Source organism: Ranitomeya imitator, chromosome 1 (genome assembly GCF_032444005.1).
Source record: "Ranitomeya imitator isolate aRanImi1 chromosome 1, aRanImi1.pri, whole genome shotgun sequence".
In the NCBI taxonomy this organism is placed as follows: Eukaryota; Metazoa; Chordata; class Amphibia; order Anura; family Dendrobatidae; genus Ranitomeya; species Ranitomeya imitator.
In genome coordinates this window covers 1,185,494,963-1,185,517,078 of record NC_091282.1, presented here as the reverse complement: position 1 = coordinate 1,185,517,078, position 22,116 = coordinate 1,185,494,963, and the positions used below count along the sequence as shown (strand labels likewise).

The 22,116-nt window shown below is 46.0% G+C and overlaps 1 protein-coding gene across 2 annotated transcripts in view; it reads left to right on the top strand.

The window, feature by feature from the left end:
- The window catches only part of SORCS2 (sortilin related VPS10 domain containing receptor 2), a 1,198,559-nt gene that overhangs the window by 918,605 nt on the left and 257,838 nt on the right, over positions 1–22,116 (top strand). For both annotated transcript variants that reach the window (XM_069744776.1, XM_069744775.1), the window contains exons 4-5: positions 1,515–1,673; positions 10,905–10,978. In XM_069744776.1, coding sequence (XP_069600877.1) covers positions 1,515–1,673; positions 10,905–10,978 — 233 coding nt within the window. The remainder of the gene's footprint in view (positions 1–1,514; positions 1,674–10,904; positions 10,979–22,116) is intronic.

Genomic DNA, 22,116 nt, shown 5'->3' with positions numbered 1-22,116 from the left:
GGCTTAGATAAAGTCCGATAAACCCCCAGTACAAAACTTGGACCTGGGCCCTCAACTTGCATGTTGGTCAGATTTATGGGCACTTGTACAGTAGCATTCTTGATCGTATAAAGACATGCGTGTTCGCCCCCATGTGATAATGTCTCGCTCTCTGGCTCCTTCCTTTAATAATCTCCTCCATCTTGGGCCCCTTCCTGTAATTATATGCCCAATAATAGTCCTTTTCTTTTACTAATGTTCCCATCCTGACCCCTTACGCTAATTATGCCCTCCATCCTGGACCCCATGCTATAAAAGTTTCCCCTATACTGGGCTCCTTGCTGGTATAATGCCCCATATCCTGGGCTTCTTCTTGGTATAATGTTCTCCTTCATGTAATAATGTCCCCTGTCCTGGGCCCTTTATTTAATAGTCGGATATCATCCTGGCCTCTCCCAGTATCCTTTAACATAGTCCCCCATCCTGGTATAATGCCCCCCATCCTGAGCCTCGTCTGTTCTTATCCCGAACATTTTAAAAAGAAAAAAACAAATATTCTTACCTCTATTCCCATGACGTACGGGTCCTCCTCTATATTCAGCAGCTGACTTCAGTGTGCTGGCAAGGGCTGCCCATGATGTCAGTGCCATGATGCGCCATCCATCACGAGCAAGCTGACATCTGCTGTCTGCCTCTGCTTGGCTGGCAGCATTTATTGCAGAGCAGGGAGCCGGCGGGTCTCTGCACTGCAATACATCCGAGGAGGCGCATTCAGGTGAAATTGGGGCTAGGAATGGCAGGTCCCCCTCCTGCATGGATCTGGTCTTGGTTGCAGAGGGTGTGACCCCAATCGTTACACCCTTGGGAGCAGCAGTCGAGCATTTCGGCCTTTCCGTTCCTATGGGAATAAAAGTGCCCTGATCTTCCTATTTGTGAAGGTCTCAGCGGTCAGACCCCTACTGACAACAAGTAATCACATATCCTACGGAAGGGGGGTGACTGGTTTTCACTGGAGAACCCCTTTAATACGCGCTATATAAATCTTTATATAAGAAGCAGTGAGAACTTTATAGTTTAGCTCTACAACTTTTGGGTTGTTTTTCCAAAGTTGGACCAAAGAGGGTCTGGGGTTTTATTTTATTACAAAGAAACCTGTGTCATCATTGCCTAAACTTTAGAAATCAGCACAGTGATTTACTCTGCCAGGATTGTAGGGAAATAAGCGATTTTACATATCGCTGACATCAATAAACGATTTTACATATTACTGACATCAATAAGTGATTTTACATATTACTGACATCTTTAAGCGATTTTACATATTACTGACATCAGTGATTTTACATATTACTGACATTCTTTTATCTCTGCTTTTTGCATCTTCTTGCTTTAAGCCATGTTTGTTTTCCCGCCGAAGATTCCGACTGTTACAATCGCATAAATTCAATATAAAACAATCAGAACTTGAGATTATTATTTTTTTCTACATTGTCATTATTGATTTCCCTTTGTCCTGGTCTTGTTTCTCTTTGCAGATTATTCTCGTCAGCTCTTCCGTCTCTGAGCAATGCCTTTTCATGACCAGCGATGAAGGGGCAACCTTTCAGAAACAAGTGATTTCCTTCTCTGTGGAGACCCTCGTTTTTCATCCAAAAGAGGAGGACAAGTTACTTGCTTACAGCAAGGATGCCAAGGTATGGATTGTATCTTCAGCTTTCTGGTCAAATTGATCTTTCTGCAATTTTATTTATTTTAGATTTGTGAAGTATTCACAGACCAACAAATAGTACGATACACAAATAAGTGAACACTTCCATTATAGTGTAACACAAAACAGACACATTAGCCCAATATCTGAATTACAAATTGGGTGGTATTTTAGGTCCGGTAAACCTGCTGCAATGTAGTCCTCCATAATGCTGAGCTCTGTATTACCCCGCCCACACGTCACGGGGGTACTGGGTAGACTACAGCTGATTACCCGGGCCCCTGCGATATCTCTCAGACTAGGGAAACGATGTCCCAGAATTTACACTGATGGTATGCTTGTCTGGGCCGCCAGGCCTGACCCTGACTCCTGTTTCAGCCCTATGCTGCAACCTCCACCCACCACCCAGTGATAAGACCACACACCAACCTCCACAGAAAGTACAGACAGAGAAAACTAAAAACGCACCACGCCGCAGACACACAGGAAAACACCATAATGTGCACAGGGCAAAACAAACACAATTATAGGAAGGAGAAATATGACAAAGGATAATACACCACCAGATACGATATTTCTTCTCCTAGACCACCACTCCAGACCGAGATCACCAGGCACAAGACACAAGCTATAATCGGCGACGCCCAAAGTCCAGAATGACTATTTAACCCCTTCCCGACCTTTGACGCATACGCTGCGTCATGAAAGTCGGTGCCATTCCGACCCATGACGCAGCATATGCGTCATGGAAAGATCGCGTCCCTGCAGATCGGGTGAAAGGGTTAACTCCCATTTCACCCGATCTGCAGGGACAGGGGGAGTGGTAGTTTAGCCCAGGGGGGGTGGCTTCACCCCCTCATGGCTACGATCGCTCTGATTGGCTGTTGAAAGTGAAACTGCCAATCAGCGATTTGTAATATTTCACCTAAAAAAATGGTGAAATATTACAATCCAGCCATGGCCGATGCTGCAATATCATCGGCCATGGCTGGAAACACTAATGTGCACCCACCCCACTCCTCCGATCGCCCCCCCAGCCCCCCGATCTGTGGTCCGCTCCCCTCGGTCCTGTACTCCGCTCCCCCGTCCTCCTGCCCGCTCCCCCCGTGCTCCAATCACACCCCCCGTGCTCCAATCAAACCCCCCCGCACTCCGATCCCCCACTCCGTGCTCCAATCCACCCCCCCGTGTTCCGATCCACCCCCCCGTGCTCCGACGCCCCCCCCCCTGTGCCCTGATCTCCCCCCCCTTATACTTACCTGGCCTCCCGGGGACCGTCCGTCTTCTTTCCTGGGCGCCGCCATCTTCCAATATGGCGGGCGCATGTGCAGTGCGCCCGCCGAATCTGCCGGCCGGCAGATTCGTTCCAGAGTGAATTTTGATCACTGAGATAGGTTATATCTCAGTGATCAAAATAAAAAAAAAGTAAATGATCCCCCCCCCCCCCTTTGTCACCCCCATAGGTAGGGACAATAAAAAAAATAAAAAAATTTTTTTTTCCACTAAGGTTGGGGTTAGGGTTAGGGGTAGGGTTAGGGGTAGGGTTAGGGTTAGGGGTAGGGTTAGGGGTAGGGTTAGGGGTAGGGTTAGGGTTAGGGTTTCGGTATGTGCACACGTATTCTGGTCCTCTGCGGATTTTTCCGCTGCGGATTTGATAAATCCGCAGTGCTAAACCGCTGCGGATTTATGGCGGATTTACCATGTTTTTTCTGCGCATTTCAATGCGGTTTTACAACAGCGATTTTCTATTTGAGCAGTTGTAAAACCGCTGCGGAATCCGCAGAAAGAAGTGACATGCTGCGGAATGTAAACCACTGCGTTTCCGTGCAGTTTTTCTGCAGCATGTGTACAGCGATTTTTGTTTTCCATAGGTTTGCATTGAACTGTAAACTCATGGGAAACTGCTGCGGATCCGCAGCGTTTTCCGCAGCGTGTGCACATACCTTTAGAATTAGGCTATGTGCACACGGTGCGGATTGGCCGCTGCGGATCCGCAGTAGAGTTCCATCAGGTTTACAGTACCATGTAAACATATGGAAAGCCAAATCCGCTGTGCCCATGGTGCGGAAAATACCGCGCGGGAACGCTGCGTTGTATTTTCCGCAGCATGTCAATTCTTTGTGCGGATTCCGCAGCGTTTTACACCTGTTCCTCAATAGGAATCCGCAGGTGAAATCCGGACAAAAAACACTGGAAATCCGCGGTAAATCCGCAGGTAAAACGCAGTGCCTTTTACCCGCGGATTTTTCAAAAATGGTGCTGAAAAATCTCATACGAATCCGCAACGTTGGCACATAGCCTTAGGGCTAGGGTTGGGTTGGAATTAGGGTTGTGGTTAGGGTTAGGGGTGTGTTGGGGTTACGGGTGTGTTGGGGTTAGGGTTGTGATTAGGGTTACGGCTACAGTTGGGATAAGGGTTAGGGGTGTGTTGGAGTTAGAATTGAGGGGTTTCCACTGTTTAGGCACATCAGGGGGTCTCCAAACGCAACATGGCGCCACCATTGATTCCAGCCAATCTCGTATTCAAAAAGCCAAATGGTGCTCCCTCACTTCCGAGCCCCGACGTGCACCCAAACAGTGGTTTACCCCCACATATGGGGTACCAGCATACTCAGGACAAACTGCGCAACAATTACTGGGGTCCAATTTCTCCTGTTACCCTTGTGAAAATAAAGAAATGCTTGCTAAAACATCATTTTTGAGGAAAGAAAAATGATTTTTTATTTTCACGGCTCTGCGTTGTAAACGTCTGTGAAGCACTTGGGGGTTCAAAGTGCTCACCACATATCTAGATAAGTTCCTTGGGGGGTCTAGTTTCTAAAATGGGGTCACTTGTGGGGGGTTTCTACTGTTTAGGCACACCAGGGGCTCTGCAAACGCAATGTGACGCCCGCAGACCATTCCATCAAAGTCTGCATTTCAAAAGTCACTACTTCCCTTCTGAGCCCCGACGTGTGCCCAAACAGTGGTTTACCCCCACACATGGGGTATCAGCGTACTCAGGAGAAACTGGACAACAACTTTTGAGGTCCAATTTCTCCTGTAACCCTTGGGAAAATAAAAAATTCTGGGCTAAATAATTATTTTTGAGGAAAGAAAACGTATTTATTATTTTCACGGCTCTGCATTATAAACTTCTATGAAGCACTTGGTGGTTCAAAGTGCTCACCACACATCTAGATAAGTTCCTTTCGGGGTCTAGTTTCCAAAATGGGGTCACTTGTGGGGGGTTTCTACTGTTAAGCCACATCAGGGGCTCTGCAAACGCAACGTGACGCCCACAGAGCATTCCATCAAAGTCTGCATTTCAAAACGTCACTACTTCACTTCCGAGCCCCGGCATGTGCCCAAACAGTGATTTACCCCCACATATGGGGTATCAGCGTACTCAGGAGAAACTGGACAACAACTTTTGGGGTCAAATTTCTCCTGTTACCCTTTGTAAAATAAAAAATTGCAGGCTAAAAGATCATTTTTGAGAAAATAATTTTTTTTTTTTATTTTCATGGCTCTGCGTTATAAACTTCTGTGAAGCACTTGGGGGTTCAAAGTCCTCACCACACATCTAGATTAGTTCCTTTGGGGGTCTAGTTTCCAAAATGGGGGTCATTTCTGGGGGATCTCCAATGTTTAGGCACACAGGGGCTCTCCAAACGTGACATGGTGTCCGCTAATGATTGGAGCTAATTTTCCATTTAAAAAGCCAAATGGCGTGCCTTCCCTTCCGAGCCCTGCCGTGCGCCCAAACAGTGGTTTACCCCCACATATGGGGTATCAGCGTACTCAGGACAAACTGGACAACAATATTTGGGGTCCAATTTCTCCTATTATCCTTGGCAAAATAGGAAATTCCAGGCTAAAAAATCATTTTTGAGGAAAGAAAAATTATTTTTTATTTTCATGGCTCTGCGTTATAAACTTCTGTGAAGCACCTGGGGGTTTAAAGTGCTCAATATGCATCTAGATAAGTTCCTTGGGGGGTCTAGTTTCCAAAATGGGGTCACTTGTGGGGGAGCTCCAATGCATAGGCACACAGGGGCTCTCCAAACGCGACATGGTGTCCGCTAACAATTGGAGCTAATTTTCCATTCAAAAAGTCAAATGGCGCGCCTTCCCTTCCGAGCCCTGCCGTGTGCCCAAACAGTGGTTTACCCCCACATATGAGGTATCGGCGTACTCGGGAGAAATTGCCCAACAAATTTTATGATCCATTTTATCCTACTGCCCATGTGAAAATGAAAAAATTGAGGCGAAAAGAATTTTTTTGTGAAAAAAAAGTACTTTTTCATTTTTACAGATCAATTTGTGAAGCACCTGAGGGTTTAAAGTGCTCACTAGGCATCTAAATAAGTTCCTTTGGGGGTCTAGTTTCCAAAATGGGGTCACTTGTGGGGGAGCGCCAATGTTTAGGCACACAGGAGCTCTCCAAACGCGACATGGTGTCCGCTAACGATGGAAATAATTTTTCATTCAAAAAGTCAAATGGCGCTCCTTCCCTTCCGAGCCTTACCATGTGCCCAAACAGTGGTTTACCCCCACATATGAGGTATCGGCGTACTCAGGAGAAATTGCCCAACACATTTTAGGATCCATTTTATCCTGTTGTCCATGTGAAAATGAAAAAATTGAGGCTAAAAGAATTTTTTTGTGAAAAAAAGTACTTTTTCATTTTGTGAAGCACCTGGGGGTTCAAAGTGCTCACTATGCATCTAGATAAGTTCCTTGGGGCGTCTAGTTTCCAAAATGGGGTCACTTGTGGGGGAGCTCCAATTTTTAGGCACACGGTGGCTCTCCAAACGTGACATGGTGTCCGCTAAAAAGTGGAGCCAATTTTTGATTCAAAAAGTCAAATGGCGCTCCTTCCCTTCCAAGCCCTGCCGTGCGCCCAAACAGTGGTTTACCCCCACATATGAGGTATCAGCGTACTCAGGACAAATTGGACACCAACTTTCTTGGTTCAGTTTCTCCTTTTACCATTGGGAAAATAAAAAAAATTGTTGCTAAAAGATAATTTTTGTGACTAAAAAGTTAAATGTTCATTTTTTCCTTCCATGTTGCTTCTGCTGCTGTGAAGCACCTGAAGGGTTAATAAACTTTTTGAATGTGGTTTTGAGTACCTTGAGGGGTGCAGTTTTTAGAATGGTGTCACTTTTGGGTATTTTCAGCCATATAGACCCCTCAAACTGACTTCAAATGTGAGGTGGTCCCTAAAAAAAATGGTTTTGTAAATTTCGTTGTAAAAATGACAAATCGCTGGTCAAATTTTAACCCTTATAACTTCCTAACAAAAAAAATTTTGTTTCCAAAATTGTGCTGATGTAAAGTAAACATGTGGGAAATGTTATTTATTAACTATTTTGTGTCACATATCTCTCTGGTTTAGCAGAATAAAAATTCAAAATGTGAAAATTGCGAAATTTTCAAAATTTTCGCCAAATTTCCGTTTTTATCACAAATAAACGCAGAATTTATTGACCTAAATTTACCACTAACATGAAGCCCAATATGTGACGAAAAAACAATCTCAGAACCGCTAGGATCCGTTGAAGCGTTCCTGAGTTATTACCTCATAAAGGGACACTGGTCAGAATTGCAAAAAACGGCAAGGTCTTTAAGGTCAAAATAGGCTGGGTCATGAAGGGGTTAAAGGCCACGGGCATGACCCAGCCTCCAACCAGATTACCAGCTAGATTAACCCCGGATAACCTGGATAAAATCTAGCCGGCGCCACTGAGCGTATAGTGGACAAATGTGGAATTACTGCTGTCTGTCGGACGCCCTAGTGTGAATAGCGTCCGACATGACACCACACCACTGATTGGCTGCTTTCTGCCTATACACAGTATAGACAGAAAGTAGCCAATCAGTGGTGTGGGCGGGGTTATACAGAGCTCAGCATCCAGAGCACTACTTAATCTGCAGCAGATAAAACACTGATTTTATCAAAATGACAGCAAGCAGCCCAGTAAGGGATACATCACTGAAATCAGAATATCTGCCCCTACGTTATTCTGCTCTCAGGTAGAGGGTAGAGAAAACTTGGTGAGAGATTCACTTTTATAGAGTGTGGTGACCGTGTACACAATCTTATACATTTTATGAATTGTTATACACATACTAGAGGTGTAACTAGGGGTTCAGCATGGGAAGTGGGGTATCAAACACATCTGAGCAGTGACCATGTAGTGGTAGGTGCCAGTTCTGCCGACCATATTAGTTTCCTGGGAAAAATAGTGACGTCCTTTCAATTTTACCTTCTTTTCTTCCCGACCCAGACCATTATGACAGCTTCTTCCGGACACAACTTGTCTGCAAAATTTGCAACAGAGACACATTTCACTTCTCATTTTATCAGTATCATCTCCACCTATTCTCCATCTACACAAACTCCACATCAGGATAGGTGATAGATAATATGATCGCTGGAGTCCCATTGCTCATTAGAATCGGGGTTTCAAGTTTCTGTTATGAAGAGGTGAAATAGACCAGTAGTCAGACATGAATATGAGTGCCCCATTCAATGTCTATGGAACTGGCAGAAATAGCCAAGAACTGTACTTACCGTAGGTATCTTCATCAGTGCCATAAACATTGAATAGATTAGTAGTGTGCATGCATAATAATCACTCACTTTAAAACTGCTCTGCCATCAGATTTCACAACATAAAATACATTCATTATTAAATAAATCTCTTAGATCTGATTAGCCTGGTGTACTTAGTTTGTAAATCCATCTTGTAATGGCTCAGTCATACTGATGTTACAATAAACATTAGGTAAAGAGCAAGAAAGTTCATGAGATCAAGTGTATTAAGTCTCTGTCCACCTGCCAGATTGACAGCTGCAGCTTGTGCTGAGCAGTGTGAGATCTCAGTAAGGAGGAGGGGCACTGAGGAGCTGTCAATCAGGCTAAGTGGGAGGAGATTCAGCTGCAACAAGGAGGAGAGACACTGTTGCTCAGACTAGATGCCTAGAAATTCAGCAGCAGGGAGGATGGACACTGAGGGGCTAAGTGAGAGGAGATTCGGCTGCAGAAGTGAGAAGAGACACTGGATCTTTAAATCAGACTAGGAGGCGGAGAATCAGCAGTGGGGAGAAGGTGCACTGAGAAGATGTCAATCATCCTAGGTGTGTGGAGATTCAGCAGCAGCAGGGAGGAGGGGAACTGAGGAGATGTCAATCATCCTAGGTGTGTGGAGATTCAGCAGCAGGGAGGATGGGCACTGAGAAGATGTCAATAATCCTATGTGTGTTAAGATTCAGTAGCAGGGAGGAGGGGCACTGAGAAGATGTCAATCATCATATGTGTGTTGACATTCAGCAGCAGGGAGGAGGGGCACTAAGGAGATATCAATCATCCTAGGTGTGTGGAGATTCAGCAGCAGGGAGGAGGGGCACTGAGGAGATGTCAGTCATCCTAGGTGTGTGGAGATTCAGGAGCAGGGAGGAGGGGCACTGAGGAGTTGTCAATCAGCATAGGTTTGTGGAGATTCCGCAGCAGCCTAGAGGAGGGGTACTGAGGAGATGTCAATCATCCTAGGTGTGTGGAGATTCAGCAGCAGGGAGGAGTGGCACTGAGGAGATATCAATCAGACTAGGTATGTGGGGATTCAGCAGCAGGGAGGAGGGGCACTGAGGTGATGTCAATCAGACTAGATGTGTGGAGATTCAACAGCAGGGAGGAGTGGTACTGAGGAGATATCAATCATCCTAGGTGTGTGGAGATTCAGCAGCAGGGAGGAGGGACACTGAGGAGATATCAATCATCCTAGGTGTGTGGAGATTCAGCAGCAGGGAGGAGGGGCACTGAGATGTCAATCATCCTAGGTGTGTGGAGATTCAGGAGCAGGGAGGAGGGGCACTGAGGAGATATCAATCAGACTAGGTGTGTGGAGATTCAGCAGCAGCAGGGAGGAGGGGCACTGAGGAGTTGTCAATCAGGCTAGGTTTGTGGAGATTCAGCAGCAGCCTGGAGGAGGGGCACTGAGGAGATGTCAATCAGACTAGGTGTGTGGCGATTCAACAGCAGGGTGGAGGGGCACTGAGGAGATGTCAATCAGGCTAGGTGTGTGGCGATTCAGCAGCAGGGAGGAGGGGCACTGAGGTGATGTCAATCAGACAAGGTGTGTGGAGATTCAGCAGCAGGGAGGAGGGGCACTGAGGAGATATCAATCATGCTAGGTGTGTGGAGATTCAGCAGCAGGGAGGAGGGGCAGTGAGGAGATGTCAATTAGGCTAGGTGTGTGGAGATTCAGCAGCAGGGAGGAGGGGCACTGAGGAGATGTCAATCAGACTAGGTGTGTGGAGATTCCGCAGCAGGGAGGAGGGGCACTGAGGATATGTCAATCAGGCTAGGTGTGTGGAGATTCAGCAGCAGGGGGAAGGGGCACTGAGGTGATGTCAATCAGAGAAGGTGTGTGGAGATTCAGCAGCAGGGAGGAGGGGCACTGAGGTGATGTCAATCAGACAAGGTGTGTGGAGATTCAGCAGCAGGGAGGAGGGGCACTGAGGAGATATCAATCAGACATGGTGTGTGGAGATTCAGCAGCAGGGAGGAGGGGCACTGAGCAGATGTCAATCAGGCTAGGTGTGTGGAGATTCAGCAGCAGGGAGGAGGGGCACTGAGGAGCTGTAAATCAGACTAAGTGGGGAGAGATTGAGCTTAAGAATTCTACAGGCATTCTGACAAAGTTTTCAAAGTAAGTACACCGGCCTCATGAGGTCTAAGAGATTTCTATGACATTAAATGCAATTTGTATTGTGTAAACTCCTCATGGTCTAGGGCTCGGCTAATACCACATATTTATTTCCAACACTATGAATATAAAATTTACAGTCTATGAACGATACATCTTATTGAGAAACCTCGATGAAGGTGGTTGAGCATTTTATGAATGTTCTACAGCATAATAACACAGGCGTAATATTTCTACAGATAGATTGCATCTTCCCTATCGAGTACACAGTATAACTTGTCTTGAAAATTGTACGCTATTACCCTCTCAACAATAGTAATGGAGAGCTGTTCAAGACATAACACAAATAATATCCCATCTTCTTGACAAAATCCACAAATCTCAAGGAACATCAAATTGATTTAAAGTCAATCTCATCCCCCTTGTAACTGCTGCCCACCCAATGCTGTGGTAGTCTGATTCACTAATCTGTCACCACTCCATTATATCAGCATAATCCTGTTCATATTTTCCTTCTGCAGCTTTACGTCTCCGTAAATCTTGGAAAACAATGGGATCTTTTTCGAGAACAAGTCACCAAAGAACGTATATTCTGGTAAGTTCTCCGTTTCTGTTCTTAGTAAAACAATTTCACTTTTGGATGGTTGGCTTTTTCCTCCTTTTTTCCTACTTTTACACCTCATGTACATAAAAGAGGCGAATGAATGTAGCCTGTAGGGTGGCACTCAGAGTCTCTTTTGTTCTACATCTCTGTAGGTACTACATATGATACAAAGTTATGGTCAAGTTGTCCCTTAGAAGCAAAGATAGTATGTGGCCTGAGATTTTCTGAATTTGGCAGCCTATGGGGCATACATGGCAATAATTTTTTTTTCTGTTGAATTTTGTATGAAATCGCAATTTCAGACAAATGGAAGAATAGTAGGGCCCCACAGACATTTATTGGTGCCATACTATAGATATGTAAGGAGATAGACATACTGCCCACTGTGAGGCAGTGACCAGTGTCACCAGGGCCGGCTCCAGGTTTCTGAGGGCCCCGGGCGAAAGAGTCTCAGTGGACTCCCCCTTTAACACATACCACGATTCATAATCGCATATAAACACAGCCATGTAGTATATAACACAGCCCACATAGTATATAGCACAGCCACGTAGCATATAACACAGCCATGTAGTATATAACAGCCCATGTAGCATATAACACAGCCACGTAGTATATAGCACAGCCCATATAGTATATATCACAGCTACATAATATATAACACGGCCCACGTAGTTTATAGAACAGCCATCTAGTATATAGCACAGCCCACGTAGCATATAACAGCCCACGTAGTATATAACACGGCCCACGTAGTATATAGAACAGCCATGTAGTATATAGAGACACTTGCCCCATATAGTGCTGCACAAACGTTATGGCCCCATAGATGCTCCATACAGACACTTGCCCCATATAGTGCTGCACAAACGTTATGGCCCCATACAGACACTTGCCCCATATAGTGCTGCACAAATGTTATGGCCCTATACAGACACTTGCCCCATATAGTACTGCACAAACGTTATTGCCCCATAAGATGCTCCATACAGACACTTGCCCCATTGTTGTGAATTCTGTGGCTGAATTCACTCCTGTGGTCACAAGTGGTACTGCAGCTTCTGAGCTTCCTCCCTCAGGTGTTCTGGTGAGCTCGTTAACTGCTTCATTACTTAACTCCGCCTGATGCTGCTATCCTTGCTCCTTGTCAATGTTTCAGTGTTGGATCTGAGCTTCTCCTGATTGTTCCTGTGACCTGCTGCTCTGTATAGCTAAGTGCTTTTTGCTTTTTTTGTTGCTTTTTTTCTGTCCAGCTTGTCTTTTGTTTTGCTGGAAGCTCTGAGACGCAAAGGGTGTACCGCCGTGCCGTTAGTTCGGCACGGTGGGTTTTTTTTGCCCCCTTTGCGTGGTTTTGCTTTAGGGTTTTTTGTAGACTGCAAAGTTCGCTTTACTGTCCTCGCTCTGTCCTAGAATATCGGGCCCCACTTTGCTGAATCTATTTCATCCCTACGTTTTGTCTTTTCATCTTACTCACAGTCATTATATGTGGGGGGCTGCCTTTTCCTTTGTGGAATTTCTCTGGGGCAAGTCAGGCCTATTTTTCTATCTTCAGGCTAGCTAGTTTCTTAGGCTGTGCCGAGTTGCCTAGGTAGTTGTTAGGCGCAATCCACAGCCGCTTTTAGTTGTGTTTAGGATAGGATCAGGTGTGCAGTCTACAGAGTTTCCACGTCTCAGAGCTCGTTCTTGTATTTTTGGGTATTTGTCAGATCACTGTGTGCGCTCTGATCGCTAAGCACACTGTGTTTCTGGATTGCCTTCATAACACCTGTCATTAGCAAACATAACAGTACAAGGAGCCTAACTAATGATTCTCAATAGAGGGAAAGAAAAAGTTCTGACATCATTTTTTTTTTTCTCTGCTCTGTGTTCACTTTTTTTTTTCCCCCTAGACATTTGGGTGATTCTGGACACAGGTGTGGGCATGGATATTCAGGGTCTGTGCTCTTCAATGGATAATCTCGTTATAAATGTACAAAACATTCAAGATACTATTGATCAGAAATCTATGTTAGAACCAAGAATTCCTATTCCTGATTTGTTTTTTGGAGATAGAACTAAGTTTCTAAGTTTCAAAAATAATTGTAAGCTATTTCTGGCCTTGAAACCTCATTTTTCTGGTAATCCTATTCAACAGGTTTTGATTATTATTTCTTTTTTGCGCGGCGACCCTCAAGACTGGGCATTTTCTCTTGCGCCAGGAGACCCTGCATTGAGTAGTGTCGATGCGTTTTTCCTGGCGCTCGGATTGCTGTACGATGAGCCTAATTCAGTGGATCAGGCTGAGAAAAATTTGCTGGCTTTGTGCCAGGGTCAGGATGATATAGAAGTATATTGTCAGAAATTTAGGAAATGGTCAGTACTCACTCAGTGGAATGAATCTGCGCTGGCAGCTTTGTTCAGAAAGGGTCTCTCTGAGGCTCTTAAGGATGTCATGGTGGGATTTCCTATGCCTGCTGGTTTGAATGAGTCTTTGTCTTTGGCCATTCAGATCGGTCGACGCTTGCGCGAGCGTAAATCTGTGCACCATTTGGCGGTACTGCCTGAGGTTAAACCTGAGCCTATGCAGTGCGATAGGACTATGACTAGAGTTGAACGGCAGGAATACAGACGTCTGAATGGTCTGTGTTTCTACTGTGGTGATTCCACTCATGCTATTTCTGATTGTCCTAAGCGCACTAAGCGGTCCGCTAGGTCTGCCGTCATTGGTACTGTACAGTCCAAATTCCTTCTGTCCATTACCTTGATATGCTCTTTGTCGTCGTTTTCTGTCATGGCGTTTGTGGATTCGGGCGCTGCCCTGAATCTGATGGATTTGGATTATGCTAAACGTTGTGGGTTTTTCTTGGAGCCTTTGCGGTGTCCTATTCCATTGAGAGGAATTGATGCTACACCTTTGGCCAAGAATAAACCTCAATACTGGGCCCAGCTGACCATGTGCATGGCTCCTGCACATCAGGAAGTTATTCGCTTTCTGGTGTTGCATAATCTGCATGATGTGGTCGTGTTGGGGTTGCCATGGCTACAAACCCATAATCCAGTATTGGATTGGAATTCCATGTCGGTATCCAGCTGGGGTTGTCAGGGGGTACATGGTGATGTTCCATTTTTGTCGATTTCGTCATCCACCCCTTCTGAGGTCCCAGAGTTCTTGTCTGATTATCAGGATGTATTTGAAGAGCCCAAGTCCGATGCTCTACCTCCGCATAGGGATTGTGATTGTGCTATCAATTTGATTCCTGGTAGTAAATTCCCTAAAGGTCGATTATTTAATTTATCCGTGCCCGAACACGCCGCTATGCGCAGTTATGTGAAGGAATCCCTGGAGAAGGGACATATTCGCCCATCGTCATCACCACTGGGAGCAGGGTTCTTCTTTGTAGCCAAGAAGGATGGTTCGCTGAGACCGTGTATTGATTACCGCCTTCTTAATAAGATCACTGTTAAATTTCAGTATCCCTTGCCATTGTTATCTGACTTGTTTGCTCGGATTAAGGGGGCTAGTTGGTTCACTAAGATAGATCTTCGTGGTGCGTATAATCTGGTGAGAATCAGGCAAGGAGATGAATGGAAAACTGCATTCAATACGCCCGAGGGTCATTTTGAGTATCTAGTGATGCCGTTCGGACTTGCCAATGCTCCATCTGTGTTTCAGTCTTTTATGCATGACATCTTCCGTGAGTATCTGGATAAATTCCTGATTGTTTACTTGGATGACATTTTGATCTTCTCAGATGATTGGGAGTCTCATGTGAAGCAGGTCAGAATGGTTTTTCAGGTCCTGCGTGCTAACTCTTTGTTTGTGAAGGGATCAAAGTGTCTCTTCGGTGTGCAGAAAGTTTCATTTTTGGGGTTCATCTTTACCCCTTCTACTATCGAGATGGATCCAGTTAAGGTCCAAGCCATCCAGGATTGGATTCAGCCGACATCTCTGAAAAGTCTGCAAAAGTTCCTGGGCTTTGCTAATTTTTATCGTCGCTTCATCTGTAATTTTTCTAGCATTGCCAAACCATTGACCGATTTGACCAAGAAGGGTGCTGATTTGGTTAATTGGTCTTCTGCTGCTGTGGAAGCTTTTCAGGAGTTGAAGCGTCGTTTTTGTTCTGCCCCTGTGTTGTGTCAGCCAGATGTTTCTCTTCCGTTCCAGGTCGAGGTTGATGCTTCTGAGATTGGAGCAGGGGCGGTTTTGTCACAGAGAGGTTCTGATTGCTCAGTGATGAAACCATGTGCTTTCTTTTCCAGGAAGTTTTCGCCCGCTGAGCGTAATTATGATGTGGGCAACCGAGAGTTGCTGGCCATGAAGTGGGCATTCGAGGAGTGGCGTCATTGGCTTGAAGGAGCTAAGCATCGCGTGGTGGTATTGACTGATCATAAGAACTTGACTTATCTCGAGTCTGCCAAGCGCTTGAATCCTAGACAGGCCCGTTGGTCGTCATTTTTTGCCCGCTTCGACTTTGTGATTTCGTACCTTCCGGGCTCTAAAAATGTGAAGGCGGATGCTCTGTCTAGGAGTTTTGTGGCCGACTCTCCGGGTTTATCTGAGCCAGCGGGTATCCTCAAGGAAGGAGTCATTGTGTCTGCCATCTCCCCTGATTTGCGGCGGGTGCTGCAAAAATTTCAGGCGAATAAACCTGATCGTTGTCCAGCAGAGAAACTGTTCGTCCCTGATAGGTGGACTAATAAACTTATCTCTGAACTTCATTGTTCGGTGTTGGCTGGTCATCCTGGAATCTTTGGTACCAGAGAGTTAGTGGCTAGATCCTTCTGGTGGCCATCTCTGTCACGGGATGTACGTACTTTTGTGCAGTCCTGTGGGATTTGTGCTAGGGCTAAGCCCTGCTGTTCTCGTGCCAGTGGGTTGCTTTTGCCCTTGCCGGTCCCAAAGAGGCCTTGGACACATATTTCGATGGATTTCATTTCTGACCTTCCCGTTTCTCAAAAGATGTCAGTCATTTGGGTGGTCTGTGATCGCTTTTCTAAAATGGTCCATCTGGTGCCCTTGGCTAAATTGCCTTCCTCCTCTGATTTGGTACCTTTGTTCTTTCAGCATGTGGTTCGGTTGCATGGCATTCCTGAGAATATTGTTTCTGACAGAGGTTCCCAGTTTGTTTCAAGGTTTTGGCGAGCCTTTTGTGGTAGGATGGGCATTGACCTATCCTTTTCCTCGGCTTTCCATCCTCAGACTAATGGCCAGACCGAACGAACCAATCAGACCTTGGAAACATATCTGAGATGTTTTGTTTCTGCAGACCAGGATGATTGGGTGTCCTTTTTGCCGTTGGCTGAGTTCGCCCTTAATAATCGGGCCAGCTCGGCTACCTTGGTTTCTCCATTTTTTTGCAATTCTGGGTTCCATCCTTGTTTCTCTTCAGGACAGGTTGAGTCTTCGGACTGTCCTGGTGTGGATTCTGTGGTGGATAGGTTGCAGCAGATCTGGACTCAGGTAGTGGACAATTTGATCTTGTCCCAGGAGAAAGCTCAACTTTTCGCTAATCGCAGACGCCGTGTGGGTCCCCGACTTCGTGTTGGGGATCTGGTTTGGTTATCTTCTCGTCATATTCCTATGAAGGTTTCCTCTCCTAAATTTAAACCTCGTTTTATTGGTCCGTATAGGATTTCTGAGGTTCTCAATCCTGTGTCTTTTCGTTTGACCCTCCCAGACTCCTTTTCCATACATAATGTATTCCATAGGTCGTTGTTGCGGAGATACGTGGCACCTATGGTTCCATCTGTTGAGCCTCCTGCCCCGGTTTTGGTGGAGGGGGAATTGGAGTATATTGTGGAGAAGATTTTGGATTCTCGTGTTTCTAGACGGAAACTCCAGTATCTGGTTAAATGGAAGGGTTATGCTCAGGAAGATAATTCCTGGGTTTTTGCCTCTGATGTTCATGCTTCCGATCTTGTTCGTGCCTTTCATGCGGCTCATCCTGGTCGGCCTGGGGGCTCTGGTGAGGGTTCGGTGACCCCTCCTCAAGGGGGGGGTACTGTTGTGAATTCTGTGGCTGAATTCACTCCTGTGGTCACAAGTGGTACTGCAGCTTCTGAGCTTCCTCCCTCAGGTGTTCTGGTGAGCTCGTTAACTGCTTCATTACTTAACTCCGCCTGATGCTGCTATCCTTGCTCCTTGTCAATGTTTCAGTGTTGGATCTGAGCTTCTCCTGATTGTTCCTGTGACCTGCTGCTCTGTATAGCTAAGTGCTTTTTGCTTTTTTTGTTGCTTTTTTTCTGTCCAGCTTGTCTTTTGTTTTGCTGGAAGCTCTGAGACGCAAAGGGTGTACCGCCGTGCCGTTAGTTCGGCACGGTGGGTTTTTTTTGCCCCCTTTGCGTGGTTTTGCTTTAGGGTTTTTTGTAGACTGCAAAGTTCGCTTTACTGTCCTCGCTCTGTCCTAGAATATCGGGCCCCACTTTGCTGAATCTATTTCATCCCTACGTTTTGTCTTTTCATCTTACTCACAGTCATTATATGTGGGGGGCTGCCTTTTCCTTTGTGGAATTTCTCTGGGGCAAGTCAGGCCTATTTTTCTATCTTCAGGCTAGCTAGTTTCTTAGGCTGTGCCGAGTTGCCTAGGTAGTTGTTAGGCGCAATCCACAGCCGCTTTTAGTTGTGTTTAGGATAGGATCAGGTGTGCAGTCTACAGAGTTTCCACGTCTCAGAGCTCGTTCTTGTATTTTTGGGTATTTGTCAGATCACTGTGTGCGCTCTGATCGCTAAGCACACTGTGTTTCTGGATTGCCTTCATAACACCTGTCATTAGCAAACATAACACCCCATTTGCTGTTGCTGCGATAAAAAAAAAACATCACATACTCACCTCGCCGTCGCACAGGCCCCCGGCACTTTCAATATTCACCTGTCCTCGTTCCAGCTGCCGCTCCATCTTCTTCAGCGTCTTCTGCACTGACGCTCAGGCAGAGGGCGCGCACTAACCACGTCACCGCGCCCTCTGACCTCAGCGTCACTGCAGAGGACGTGGAAGGCGGAGCGGCGGCTGGAACGAGGAGCAGGTGAATATCGTGCAGCGCTGCGCTCCCCTCCCCGTTATACTCACCTGCTCCTGGTGCTGTGCAGTCCCTGCTTCCCGGCATCGGCAGCTTCTTCCTGTATTGAGCGGTCACCGTTACCGCTCATTACAGTAATAAATATGCGGCTCCACCCTTATGGGAGGTGGAGCCGCATATTCATTACTGTAATGAGCGTTACCATGTGACCGCTCAGTACAGGAGGAAGCTGGGGAGCCCAGGACCTACAGGGACCGCGCCAGCCACCAGGAGTAGGTGAGTATAATTAGACAGCCCCCGGCCGCTCCCCCTCCCCTGCCGAGTCAGCTCCGTGATGTGCCACTAGCTGAGGGCCCCTGGGGGAGCGGTGGTCCTAAGCACTGGCAGCTGCCTGCCCTTAACGCCGGCCTTGAATGGGCCCCCCTGTCTCGCCAGGGCTGTTGTGAATTCTGCTCTTGGGTTCCCTCCAGTGGTTGTTGGTGGGAATGCAGTTGTCTCTGACTCGCAGTCTTGGCCAGGTGTATCGGATAATTACAATTCTGACTGGGATATTTAGGTGTGCAGGATCCTTTAGCCCTTGCCAGTTGTCAATGTTTCTGTGGAAGTGTTGGATCTCTGCCTGGCCTCTCCTGCTTATCTGCCAGTTTAGCAAAGATAAGTGTCTGTTTCTTTTCCTGTGGCACACATGCAGTGTGCTTATTTTCAGTACTGTTCGTTTGTTTTTCTTTTGTCCAGATTAGACTGTGTCTGTGTTTTCTCAGTCTGGTTGGTTTCACTGGAGTTGCCGATATACGCTCCTACATCTTTAGTTAGATGTAGGAAGTTTTTTGTATATTCTGCTGTGGATTTTTTGAAGGGTTTTTATACTGACCGCACAGAACTCTGTCCTATTCTGTTCTATCTAGCTAGAGTGGCCTCCTGTGCTAAATCCTGTTTTTTCTGCCTTTGTATGTTTTTTCCTCTCCGACTCACCGCCAATATTTGTGGGGGGCTGTCTATCCTTTGGGGATTTTCTCTGAGGCAAGATAATATTCCGATTTCCATCTTTAGGGGTATTTAGTCCTCCGGCTGTGACGAGGTGTCTAGGTGTGTTAGGTACACTCCACGGCTACTTCTAGTTGCGGTGTTAAGTTCAGGGTTGCGGTCAGTATAGTGGCCACTTTCTCCAGTGAAGGTTCTCATGCAGCTCCAAGGTCACCGGATCATAACACAGGGCCACGACACTTGCCCGGGTACGCCGGGTGCTGACGCTGGCCCTGGGTGTCACATGTGAGGGTCGCTGTGTGTTCCCCCCAGGCTGCGCACGGAGGCATATGGAGACCATGGGAGAAGTGCATTGCAGTCACAGGCATAGCTGTAATTACAATGCAGAATAAAAGTGAGTATAGGTCTTGGACAAGGTATTTGTCCAGGGCAGATGTCAGAATACCTGCTAGGATTTTAAAACCTTCTGCAAAACCACTCCAAATAACCTTTGCCGTCTCTCTGTCCGGATACCTATTTAGAAGGGGGGCCATCTTTTGAAGCTTCACTGGTGTCACCCCCATGACCGGCACCCACTGCGGGCTTCCCCTTGATTTTTTAAAACATTTTGACGCACCATGGGAACTCCCATTGCAAAAGGAGCATACATGCCTGAACGTAGAGGTACTGCGGTACTTGCAATGGCCATCGTTGAATTGCCAGCACGTTCCGTTTTTTTCTTTTGATCCTTGCCTCCCCTGACCACCGCTTCAGTGTCCTGCTTGCTGACTGCTGCTACCTCTGCTCCCGTGAAAGGACTGCCCATACTGGACTGGAGCCATAACCTTCAGCCAAAGCCCAATATCCTTCTGATCCCACTTAATCTCGCGTTTTACTGCCTTCCTTTGCCTAAATTGCTCGTCGTAGTGCAGACATGCCATACCTCCGTATGTACGGTGCGCCTCTCCAATCGCATCCAAATAGCAGAATAAACCAGAACAATTTTCAGGAAATTTTTCTCCAATAACTCTAGCCAAAATCGCAAACGCCTGCTGCCAATTAACAAATATCTGCGGAATCAGCCGCCACGGCCGCTTTTCTTCTTCCTCTTTTTTACTATCATTCTTTCCTTTGTCTAAATTAAACTTTTCCAATGGAAGAAGGGAAAATATTTCCACATATTCATCCTGCCAAATCTTCTCCTTTACCTCTTTCTTCAAATGGGCTCCCAAGGGGCCATCAAAACACACATAGACTTCACCCTTTGCTCGATCATCCGCTGTCAGTTTTCTCTTCCAATCCTCCATACATAGGAATCATCGGCTCGGCCGATAGCTATTTCTCCTGAGTTTACGGCTCTGCTGAGCGCTGCTGTGTACTCTATGAGAAAGTCATTACCAGAATTATTTGGCAGCTTATCTACAATAGAACAAAATGATCGGTTGTTGAAAATTCAACAAGCCAGATCCTTTTTTCCTTTTCTCCACAACATCATCTTTTCACGTAAATAAAACTGATCTTCAATACAGGCATAGCCTAGGAATAAGAGGGGTGTTGTTCACAAATGAAAAGTACAACCTTTACTAGACTCATTTTTTAACATTGTTCTATTGGTTTTAAGCCCTATTCCCACATATCGTAAATGCTTTATTTTTTTGTTGCGCTGCATTTTTTTTGTAGAACATCTGCTGAATTTAGCAGTTCAAGTAGCAAAGTGGATGTGAATTCACGAAAAACATCTGCCCACTGGGCGTTTTAAAAAAGCTGTTGAATTGTGTTATTTGGTTTGTTTTTTCCTTATTGGCTTCTATGGAGAGTCTGACGTAAGTGCAGAATCCCATTTTTCGGCATTAACCCCTTAATCCCATATGACGTACTATCCCGTCCAGGTGACCTGGGACTTAATTCCCATGGACGGGATAGTACGTCATATGCGATCGGCCGCGCTCACGGGGGGAGCGCGGCCGATCGCGGCCGGGTGTCAGCTGCCTATCGCAGCTGACATCCGGCACTATGTGCCAGGAGCGGTCACGGACCGCTCCCGGCACATTAACCCCCGGCACACCGCGATCAAAGATGATCGCGGTGTGCCGGCGGTGCAGGGAAGCATCGCGCAGGGAGGGGGCTCCCTGCGGGCTTCCCTGAGACGATCGGTACACGGTGATGTGCTCACCGTGTACCGAGCGTCTTCTCCCTGCAGTCCCCGGATCCAAAATGGCCGCCGGGCTGCATCCGGGTCCTGCAGGGAGCACTTCCGGGTCAGGATCAGGCTGCAGCTGCAGCTCTAATCCTGCCCGGCTGTATGTCAGATCACCGATCTGATAGAGTGCTGTGCACACTGTCAGATCGGTGATCTGTGATGTCCCCCCCTGGGACAAAGTGAAAAAGTAAAAAAAAAAATTTCCACACTTGTAAAAAAAAAAATAAAAAAAAAATTCCTAAATAAAGCAGAAAAAAAAAATTATTCCCATAAATACATTTCTTTACATAAAAAAAAAATCAAAAAAACAATAAAAGTACACATATTTAGTATCGCCGCGTCCGTAACGACCCGACCTATAAAACTGGCCCACTAGTTAACCCCTTCAGTGAACACCGTAAGAAAAAAAAAAAAAAAAAACGAGCCAAAAAACAACGCTTTATTATCATAACGCTGAACAAAGAGTGGAATAACACGCGATCAAAAAGACGGATATAAATAACCATGTTACCTCTGAAAACGTCATCTTGTCCCGCAAAAAACGAGCCGCCATATAGCATCATAACCAAAAAAATAAAAAAGTTATAGTCCTCTGAATAAAGCGATGCCAAAATAATTATTTTTTCTATAAAATAGCTTTTATCGTATAAAAGCGCCAAAACATAAAAAAAATGATATAAATGAGGTGTCGCTGTAATCGTACTGACCCGAAGAATAAAACTGCTTCATCAATTTTACCAAACGCGGAACGGTATAAACGCCTCCCCCAAAAGAAATTCATGAATAGCTGGTTTTTGGTCATTCTGCCTCACAAAAAAATCGGAATAAAAAGCGATCAAAAACTGTCACGTGTCCGAAAATGGAACCGATAAAAACGTCAACTCGTCCCGCAAAAAACAAGACCTCACATGACTCTGTGGACCAAAATATGGAAAAATTATAGGTCTCAAAATGTGGAGACGCAAAAACT